This window comes from Salvia hispanica, chromosome 3, assembly GCF_029641045.1.
Source record: "Salvia hispanica isolate PSC_SH4W2 chromosome 3, Shi_PSC_v1, whole genome shotgun sequence".
Taxonomy (NCBI): Eukaryota; Viridiplantae; Streptophyta; class Magnoliopsida; order Lamiales; family Lamiaceae; genus Salvia; species Salvia hispanica.
In genome coordinates this window covers 35,546,518-35,558,298 of record NC_142694.1, presented here as the reverse complement: position 1 = coordinate 35,558,298, position 11,781 = coordinate 35,546,518, and the positions used below count along the sequence as shown (strand labels likewise).

The 11,781-nt window shown below is 30.2% G+C and overlaps 1 protein-coding gene across 1 annotated transcript; it reads right to left on the bottom strand.

Moving 5' to 3' along the window:
• Positions 1-7,274: 7,274 nt before the first annotated feature.
• LOC125211342 (GRAM domain family protein) lies at positions 7,275-8,713 on the bottom strand. The gene is made up of 2 exons (XM_048111079.2): positions 8,394-8,713; positions 7,275-7,911 (listed from the first exon to the last, which is right to left on the bottom strand). The coding sequence occupies exons 1-2, from the start codon at positions 8,641-8,643 to the stop codon at positions 7,445-7,447; spliced, it is 717 nt and encodes a 238-aa protein (XP_047967036.1). The 5' UTR covers positions 8,644-8,713; the 3' UTR covers positions 7,275-7,444.
• Between the last annotated feature and the right edge of the window lie 3,068 nt (positions 8,714-11,781).

The window sequence follows — 11,781 nt, the reverse complement described above, 5'->3', positions numbered from 1 at the left end:
TTTTTTATATCTTTTTCATGCACTCAAAAGGGGGCATTTGTACTAAACGAAGATTTTTTTTAAGTACAAAAATGTGAGATCTTTGGCTTCTCCATATTTTTGTTATGATAATTAAAATTTAATTTGTTTTGAAAGGATATTGTGATGGCATATTTCTAATAGAAAGGAAATGCATGAAATTGAAGAGATAAAAGAGGATGGTTTTTTTAAAGATTTTGGTCATTTTTAAAAAATGTTGCTGTACATTTTAGAAGTAACATTTTTTTTTTTTAATTGTTATCAAAATTGGTTGGCAGCTTAATTTATAAAGGTTTTGGGCATTTTCTTTAAATGGTCTAATTTAATAACATAATGTTCTACTTTTTTGCCCATTTTATGATGTTCGATATTGGTTGACTTATAAAGTTGAAATGAATGATTTGATTAAAGAGAAAAAAGTTTATCCATCAAATATGAGATTGACACCTCGTATCCACAAATTAAAAAATTTTATTCCCCTTTTCCCATAACTTTATTCGTATAAAGTTATCAATTGCTTAAACATAACAATGACGTTTGTTTTAGGATAGTAAAAAGATAATTATGACAATAAAGGGAATAAAGCTATAACAATAGAGAAAACGACATAATATGAAGAAAATTGAAAATCAAGTTTTTTTCCTACAAGTTTTTTTCCTTTAGGTAAAAGTTTTCACTCATAAATAATAGTGGGACATTCCAATGTGCAAATGGAATGGACGAATTATGCAATTTCACGTATAAAATTAATTTGAAAACATTGAAATTCTCGAGTTTATAAATAATGAAAAATCTTGGATTATTTTTTAATTATAGAGTGATCATCAACGAAACATCATCACGGAATTGAGTCTATTTAATTAATAATACTAATTAATGTGATGAAGTGAATACAGCTAGGTCAAATGTGAATTCGTATACACATAGAAATATAAAATTGTAAGTTGCAAAAAAAATAATACACGATTGGATGATATTTCTTAGTCGTAGGAGAAAACATCCTCTCCACCATGTTGCACTAATCGAAGTCAAAACCATATTGCGTTATAATATAAACATTAATTATACTTAAAAAAAAGAGCAAATGGTAAGAAAAAAACTCAACTTTTGGTCCAATTAATGTTGATTCGTCCCACAATTTAAAAAATCAGCAATAAAAATTATTCGAGAATTGAGTTTTAAAATACAAAGAAATTTTGTCATACAAAAAAATCAATCTGTAAAATAGAAATTTTCCTTATCTTGGAACTTAATAATATTGATTAAACTGATGGAGGTGGGAGTAATGATTGATCTTGAGCTAAAATTTCCCTAAAATTCCGAAAGAGTCTCGTTATCACAGCTGGTGAATACACGAATTCAAATATTAAATCATGATATAGGAAATTAATTCTCCATCCGTAATTATAGGACTTGACTTTGATCACCCCAGTAATAATTAATCAACCCTCGAATCTTGAAAATGCATTGATCTAATAAATTACTAGACAAATTAATAAAATCTAATCAAGAATTAATAAATTTGACTTTAATTGGAATTTTAATAAATCCTCTTTATGGATTTATAAATTTAATTATTGACAACCTACCAAAATCTATTTATCATTAAGGTCCAAATAACTTTCGGGGGGTTGTAGATTCTCGACAAACTCTTGTTTTTATCTTAGTATGGACCATTGGTCCTATTGAACTACTACATTGTATATTGTCAAGTTTGTTAGAGTATAGATTTTGTAATCACAATTTGAATACAATTCTATTTTCTTAAGAATATTCAAGTGAATAATTTGGATTGATCATAATTGAGTATTCAAAAGGTCACTTGAAAGATGTCCATTCCTTTTATTTTATTTTCTATACGTTTAAAATATTAAATAAGTCGATGGAAAAGGGTTGGACAACACCACGGAAACATGTTTGTTGTTGTAAAACTCCATTAATCGGGTCGGGAATTTATATAAGCTTCACTTCTTATCCACAATAGTTTTGATTCTACCTAATCCTTCTTATTTATATTAAAAAGTATATTTTTAATTAACAAACAATGCTTCAACAACAAACTGGAGCTTATTAATCTGATGAACTTATTTCGTTTAGGGACACAAATGGTATAACTATTTTTTGTGTTTACGAATTTCATAAATTTCTAATTCGATTGACATGAAGTTTTTCATTGATTCATGATTCGAATTTGTCATTTCTTTTTGGCTTTCAATGCAATCTATTTATTGTATTTTATAGTACATCTATTTGCTAGATTATGAATTGTTTCATTTATGGATTATTATAGCCTAAAATCAATTATGTTTTCATTGCAATGTCGTAAATTATTGGATACATTATGAATTTGAGATGAAACATATTGCAGGATTTATAGGCCGTCATCCGATGAATTGTGTGATGAGAGAGGATCAGTAGCCATTGCAGAGAACATGTCATCTTGATTATATAAAGCTAGACGAAAAGTTTAACTTGACAAGTTTTGTTTCCTAAATCCATCACCAACAAGAAAAATGTGTGGCTGAGTAGTATTTAGGAAAATGAGGGATATATAAGCAAAAATGAGAAAAGAGATGGTCCATAGGAATAGAAGGTGGGGCTGATGGTCATAGCTGGAGAGAATGTAGCAAACAAAGGAACCTTTTGATTCAAATTGCATGGCAGAGAGAAAAAGGAATCTCTGCACAAGAAAAAAGCCCTACAACCAAACTTTTCAGAGAGGAACAACCCATTCATATATACATATGCACCAAGCATGGACAACACACACATACACACACTGTGTGTGTGAGAGAGAGAAATTGAGAAATTAATAGGCCAACAGAGGACATGAGATGGACCTTTCTTTATCCTCATTGGTACACTCATTGTCTCAATCCATCAACATCTCTCTTCAAGAAATGGCTTAGCTATCTGTGTGTTATATACATTTGTAAAATAATATTTTATTATATGTAAGCAAGATATATATGCAATGTCACATGTTGCATATAGGATAAGGTGAGGGGGTTTGTATTGCGAATATTGCACAGTCCTTTTGTTTTAATAATTAAAATATGAATCATTAAAGTGGTGTGTGTATACTTCAATAATTTGCATATATATATATATAGGGGAGTGTTATATTGTTAACTCAGTACCTAATTGCTAACTACAACTAAATAATAACCATTAGATATTCAAATTAAGGGCCTAGATCATCAACTACGAAATGTCAATACGATCAACAAAAAACGTCAATAAAGCCATAGGATTAATTCCATAAAATATCAATAGGGGTATTAATGTCAATTAACTACATGTTTAGTTATAACTAACTTTTAAAAGAAATCCCAAAATGTTAAATTCATATAACATATATCAAATTAAAGATGATTTTATAAGGATTCCAACAATATCATACATGCATATGTTCCGACGTCAAAATTTGAAAAAATATTCGAAATTTTTTCAATTTTTTCGTAAAGCAGAAATGTCAACATACTATATAAAATATGTCAATATAATACATGTAGAATGTCAATATAAGCAATGGGTTAACATTCTTAAAGCATTGTGTTGACATTCTCAAAGCCTTGTGTTGATATTTCCGAAACACTATATTGACATTTTCATCTAAAATCCTAATTTGGCGGTTTTTTTTTTATCTTTTTTGATTTTATTAATAAAAACAAAAATTACACGTGGCAAATTGTAGACCACACGTTTTCTAAAATCCTATGGCCTTAAATTAATTGTAGTTAGCAATTAAGTGATGAGTTAGCAATTGATCACTCCCCTATATATATATATATCTATGTAGTGCAAGTAATATATTTACAATTAGGTAGGCTTTGTAGTTATATTGATATTGCCCAAGATGAACTTTGGCCGAAATTACTTGAGGTTGATTTTATTAGAAGATAGGTCAAGACTAATTCAATGTGGTATGATCCATATATTAAGTATCGAATCTTATTTATGTAATCGAACAACTACTAGAGAGTTAAGGTTTGGTGGTGAGGGAAATTGGCATAGATGAGCTACGGACATATCTAGGTTCGGTCTAAATAAAATCATTCATTGGTCCATGAGCAACAATCATGTTTTTTTTCTGGTCCATATACTAAAATAAGGCACTATCTATTTATGACACATTATCTTTCTTATAAGATGAGTCACATTTTCAATAACGATATTTCAACTACTTTTCTCTTTATCTCTCTTTTGATTTATCAATTTTGTCACGTCGTTAACTACCAACACTATTTTCGTTTTGTGATGACAATCAGACGAGTCTTATCAATTTTCCGGAGTCTAAATAAAAAGTCAATAGTTCACGGTAATATTCGACAATTCAGAACATATATAATTAACAACGCGGAAACGATCTGGATTTAAAGAGATAATTTCCCTAAATGTTTTGATATGGTGAAGTATGGATGACAATCTTTGCATATATATAATAGACAAATAAACAAAAGGAATTGGTGTTTCAAAGAATATAGACATTAAAGAGAATGCTACACGGTGTGGAGGAGAGAATTTGTTGAGATGTTCGAAGCAATTATATTTGTGTAGCATTGATCGATCGTCCATATTTTATCGTTTTCACAAAGTGTTGAAATTGAAGAGAATCTCAACTTGTCTTCTTATTACATGACTGGTCCTTTTGCTACCTTCCATCTCTTTCCAACCACTCTCCACTCTCCACTCTCCACTCTCTTACTTCTTCCAATCTCATATATGATCTAATTTACCTTTGAGCTTCATATCATCCATACACATTTTTATTCAAATTAACTATCACAAAAATTAATAAAGTTGACTATTTCTACAGTTGCAAATCACACAATCTAACTTTTACCAAAATAGAGTATGTTCTTTCTCTCAAACCGATCAGATTTTTATAAAATAATCAAAATGCTCAGCCGAAACAATATCTTAATGCATAATCAATAACTGAATATACGTAAATTTGCATACTTGTTCACGTAAAATATTTAAAAAAAAATCATTCGGAATATAATATTTTTATGGTTTTCCCACTCCTTTTTCCATGAATGAATGAATATAAGCACAATTATTAAGCAAATTTTAGCGATGAACATAAAAATAAATAAGATAAAAATTCATAGTTGTGGGATTTTTGCCGACATCGAAGGTGAGATTTGACATAGTTAATGATTTTCAAATTTCATGTGACGTGTTGTGTGGATTATTGTTTGAATGTTTTGTTTTCCTGTCACCTGTGGTGGGATCAAATCAATTAACTTCATACATTATTTTCTCTTTTATTTCTAGTAATTTTAAAATTTTTATATTCTTCATTCGATAAAAAACAGAACCCCCACAATTGATGTGAAAAGTTGTGCAGATTATTCACATGTCGAAATATTCCTTTCATCTTTTATTTTCATATATTCAATTATTGAGTTCAGAAACATTTAGCATATATCCACTGATTTGAAACGACATCACTCAAATCTAAACATAGCAAACACAAAATGTAGATTAATTAATTCTTGAGACATAGTAATAAATTTTAGGGACGCTGGCTCCTAATATCATGAAATTTTTAAAAAGTTGGATTTTTCCTACGAATTTTAAAATTGGTAAATAATATTATGAACTTTATCTGAGTTTATTATTTTTCACCAGTGAAAAAGTTATGGCAAATAAGATCATGATACAAATTATTTTTTCTAATTTCTCGACAACAACTTCGAGAGCTTCAAGTTCTTCAATATTTGAAGATGCTTTTTTTTAAAGTGCACCCTCTAAAATTGTTTTTCAATCCAATAATATAGCCGGAATTTTTTGTTTGGTGGAAAATAACAAACTCGGGTAAAGTTCTTGATATTATTTGTCAATTTTAAAGTTTGTGGAAAAAATCCAACTTTTTGAAAGTTCATTTATATTAGGGGCCATTATCCCAAAATTTTAATGATAATAATACAACCTCTACCACCTAAAAATAAAATCTCTTTCCCACTTATCTGTACTTTAAAAATAGAAATTTTAATGATAATAATACAACCTCTACCACCTAAAAATAAAATCTTTTTCCCACTTATCTATACTTTAAAAATAGAAAGTTTCTATTTAAAATAATTTCTTTATCTTCAATGAGGCGGAACTCATTTTTCACTAACACGCTTTTCTTTCTGTCTCTCTTATTTTATCAATTTTGAATTAAAACTCATTCTATTTCAAAAAATTTAACTTTTAAGAGACAAATAGAATATTACATATTTATAATACACAACATAGATCTTATTGATATTGTAAAATTATTCCTATAGTACGTAGGGATGTAATCAATTGCTAACTAATTACCAATTCCAAATTGAGACCAATTTTCAACCATTAGATTAGAAGATCTTGTGGTTAATATGATGTCAAGTGTAATATATTTTAAATTTAAATAATTATTAATTAAATTAAAAGGTTATTAATGTCAAATTCTACATGTAAGTAATTATAACTAACTACTTTCTCTCTCCTCAAAATCATCTCAAATCTTTAAATTTACGTAACTCTCTCAATTTAAATTATTTTTTCGCAAAAAATATATCAAATTAAAGATAATTTAATAAGAATTCCAACGAGATCTCAATTGCATATGTTCCGACGACGTTCAGATGATGAAATTTGATATTTTTTATTTTAGTTTTCGTAAATGTTGATACCCAGATTTTTATCAACAAATACATCAAAAAATCTCAATAAAACCATGTAAAAATCTCAATAAATATGTGTTGATATTTTCTTGTACTAATGTTGATATTCTTATATCATATTGTTGATATTTGTAATACACAATGTTGATATAAAAAAACACCCACGAAAATTATCATATGATAACATAATGACGATATTACCCTTTTGTTGATATTTTGTCTACTATTTATTGAGATTTGTGAGCTTTAATCTCATCCACTCATTTTAAAATTCAAGGGTGGAGATTTAGTCTTAATTTTAGATTAGGGTGCTATAAGCATTAGAATAAGACCCGTAGTACGTATATCCAACTAATCTTTTTCACTGACATTCTTTTACGTTTCTTAAATTTAGTGCTAATCCCAAATGGAAAAATCAACGAGGGTTGAAGGGAAATTTTCTTAAGCTTGTCCAAGAACACTAGGAAAATATAGTACTCCATAACTAGGCCCATAAGCCCATTAGTCCAATGTCGTATTATCCAATACAAAATCAAGCTTTTGAAAAAGCCCAATATATATACCAAATCACTATATCACAAATATTCACAATAGTTGAGAAATAACTAACACTATATCATATCATATCATATCATATCATATCATATCATATACTTATAACACTACAACATACACAAATCAGACAAGAAACAACACCAACACTTGATCAACCCTATTAACACACACACACAAAAACCCGAACCGACAAACAAGTTAACCGCTCCCTAGCTGGGAACGTGCTGCTGGTAATCCGAGACGCTGTCGAGCAGATGGTGGGACGCTTTCTCAAAGTTGACAAACCCCATGAACCAAAACTCGTGGCCGTCCACGGTCACCAGATGTATATACTTCTCGGGTGGATTCTGCTTCAAGACGACAGGGGCGACATTGTGGATGTGCCCCAGCGGGATCGTGACCTTGTAGTAGGCCCACGTCTCCTGCCCGGAGGGGGCCCGGAAGGACAGAGGGCGATCGCTGCAGAAAGCCACGCGGGCAGTGGACAGATAGAGGGTCCCAGCAACAGGGCCAGTGGTTGTGGAAAGATAACAGGCAAATGTTTTCTTCAGCTTCTCATCCGCATCCGTCTCGAATATCTGCTTGAACAGAGACTCAAATCCCCCTTCTGTTATCGCCTTCGCGGTTAGATTCACCTTCCCCCACGCAGCCCCGGATACAGATGGCCCGGTTTTTACTGCAAACACACAATGAGGTGAACATACACAATTGGCCTTATTGGATTGTGTCGACCCAATCCGCACAATTTGCTAGTCCAACTTAAAACTAACATAATTTTACACATAATTAATAATCTACTTAACCACAAACCTTCAAAATCACACATCTTGTTTCTATTTTAACCTTATTGTATCCTATTGAGATTTTAGAATGTAAACAATGAGCATCACAATCTAGTGAAACTTATTAATTAAATCAAATTTAGGGGGAATTGTCGTAAATTCTTAAACTTTGGTCAAATTCTGATTTTGCATACCGACTTTAACTAATCCACATGTCAATTACTAGAACCAATCAAGATTTTGCCGGTAACATAATTGAATAGTAGTAGCACTATAATATTGTTTGATGCCTAAAACATGTGATCATTTTAAGTAAGTCATCAAGATAATTTTGGATTGCAAAATTAAAAGAAATCAATAATTTGAGAGAGCTTACAATTGTGCCAGACGTTACGAGCAATTTCCTCAGCTCTGTGACTCCAAGAATTGAAGACGTTGACAACATGATCGAGAGGGCTGTCGGCGGCGGACCTCTCCACCGGCGCAATCACAACGTAAGGCGGCTGTGGGCCCTCCTCGGCCTGCCATAGCGCCGCCTGCTGGTTGTCCGGGTGGACCGCCGGCGCCGCCGGAGCCCCCATGATGTGTGTCCCCCATTTCTTCGTCTCTCCCTCTTTCTGGTCCATGTTTTTGGAGAAATTAAGATTTGATTGAGCTGGAAATGTTGTGTAATAAAAATGGATGGGATTCGTTACTTGATAAGATGGAGTTAGTATTTAGTAGGTTCATCATGAATGTTCTAGGTGGAACCATTTTTAATTGTTTAAACTTTTTCTTACTTTAATTAATTATTTTTTAAAATTGGAATGACATCATTGTGATATTTGATTATCTTTTATTATTTATTTGCCAATTTTCCAAAAGAGAACACTCTACAACTAAAAAGAATAATATTTATATTTTATTAATGTGTTTGATGATAGTTTTATACAAAATATTTATACTATTAATAAAATATTCTGAAAATTTAATATTATATTATTAAATAATTTCAATAATATTATTACTGTTTGTAATTATAACCAATACAACCGACTATATTATCTCATCCACGCCTATTTATTCAAATCATTGTTCATTAAGGATGGTTGATTAAACGATATTCGTTATTGGTTAGTCGATAAAATACATATATGGTTATCAATTAAGGGAGTGGTTTAAAAATAACTCTACCTTTTGTTAAAACTCATAATTACAGAGATTTCATGCATCTTTACACTTTGTATATATATACATTTTCCTAAACAATAGTAGTAATTAGAACCAAATGATAGGGTATAGTCCATTATTCATATATAATGTCCATTACAATTGCATGAAATTTCAGTCTTAAATTAGATCGACTCTATCATTTGGTTCGTAGTTATTGTTTAGAGAAATGCTAGGTTATCAATTATAATCATTTACTTATTATCGAGGGACTAAAAATACTTATTGATCTTGATAATTAATCAAGATGATATTGTTAGTTTTATATCACAATGCAAAAGGTGATTGCCCCTAACTACAAAGTCATCTTCACCCTTTGTTTGATTCATTAATATTACTTGGGTACAAAAATAATAGAGGAAAATTAATATGATTTGATTTCTAGATCTCTAAGACATAAGTCTTCATTTTTTGCAAGAAATGTTTGATTCATGTTTTTAATGATTGTTAAATTTTAAGTGAACCTTACTTAATATATGGAGCCCAAAGCAAAATTGGGCTTGAGTTAATGCTGGACCACTAGGATTTTGTCATTTTTGTAATGGGCAATTGATAAACTTGAACTTTCTTTATCAAAAAAATTTGAAAGGGGTGGATGTACACATTTCAATTGCAAATTCACTTAACAGAAAAGAGGGGTCCAACGTATCGAAATATTGGAACATTGTAGAATTAAAATGATCAATAGATAAATTTCAATTTTCAACAAGATCTAAAGATTTAAGCTGAAAATATCTTAATGTTTTATCACAAAAATTTGTTCTTGCAAGTTTCGACACAACATAACTCGTACGAAGTTAATATATTAGTGTTCAACCAGATAAGAATATGATAATTTTGGGTTGATTCGGGTTAGATATGAGTAACCCCTTAATAATTAATACAGTAGTATTATTTTAATAAAATTCATTCTTTAAGTTGAATTTTGTTAGTTTATTAGAGTTAAAATTATGTTATAACTCTCTCATTTTTCATATGTCTTCTTAGGCAATCATGTCAACTTCGTGTCGCTGTTGTGTTATTATAATTATTGTGCCGTGTCAACACGAATATATAGAATCGTGTTTGTCAACACGAATCAAGATGTGCTGATAACAAATTCATATTTTGTGCTAAGTTGTGTTCGAATTTAACTATAGCATATGGATTCATATAAGAATTGAATTGACATTAAATGGCGTAATTATAATTTTAAAGATACCTCCTGGTATCTAAATCTTGCAATTGCCTGGTCATCTGTCAAATTGCAACCTCTGAGACAATTTTAATTTAGGGATATATTGGTCGTTAATATTTAATTTAATTTAATACTATAACGATTAAGTGTTTTTAAATTAGGCCGACTGCTTTCCAAATCATCAAAGTAGGATATTTGCATGTCCATCGATACAATGTACTTAATTACTAATGTTACTCTATTTAACGTCTCGATAAAATGGAAATCTATACTACTACCATTTTATATATGAAAAGAAACATATTCTTAAATTTCACCTGTCAGTGATACCTGACACGTACAAAAGGATTAAAAACACAATTAAGATTCATTTTTGTACTACACAAAATTGCAAATAAATGTAAGTTATGCACGCTTTCTTAGTTTATGTTTAATTGTATTTTTGCCGACAAGCCACTTAATTGCAGTTAATATGGACTACTACGAATTTTTGGATGTATTTTGATTTTGCATTTAAATGTTGTAAATTGTAAAATGAAATACTACTCTCCCGTCACAATTTTATAAAGTTTGTATACAAAATTGAAATATGGCAAATTGATGAAAAAATCTTAAAGTTTGGTCAACTTCTAGTCAATTTGGCAACTTCCAATAATAATCGATTATATCCTATATTTGACATTTTTCTCAGTTGTTTCATGATAAAAATTTCGTCATCTTACGTGTCTTAATTTATTGGCACGAGGAGTAGTACATTTGTAAAATTCAACCCCAAAGTTTCCCTTCCATCTCCCCCAAACCCTAATCATCTCTTCTATCTCATATCCTTCACCTCTGAAATCAAGCTAACCGCCACAAACTCAAACAAAAAGATGAAGTTCGACTATGATCATACTAATACCACGATTTATTACCAATCATATTCCTATTGGGGTAAAAGTTAATTGATGAAGATAACATATATAACGTATGCTTTGTTCACATAATATTTTGCGTATGCTAGATCAGAAATATAAGATCTCGAGACAATTTAGAAAAAAAATACACCATCAAATGGGTTATTTCAAAAAATTGTGTGGTTAATTAGAAATTGACTAAACTTTGTATTTTTTTGGACAATTTATCCATTAAAATGCACCAAAAATTTGGTTTGCTTTTATGTGAAATATGCTAGCATAACATCTACATTTTGCACACCATATACTGCCAACGTGTGTAAAACATAGAGGAGAATCTAATTTGAGACATAACTACTTGAACTAAAGCATATGTAAAATGTGGGAAATAATCAAATAATTGAAGTGATGTTTATGGCGACTGGATTCCTTAAAAACCGGAAATTGTTGGACAACAAATGTGAAATGAGTGTTCATCAGTC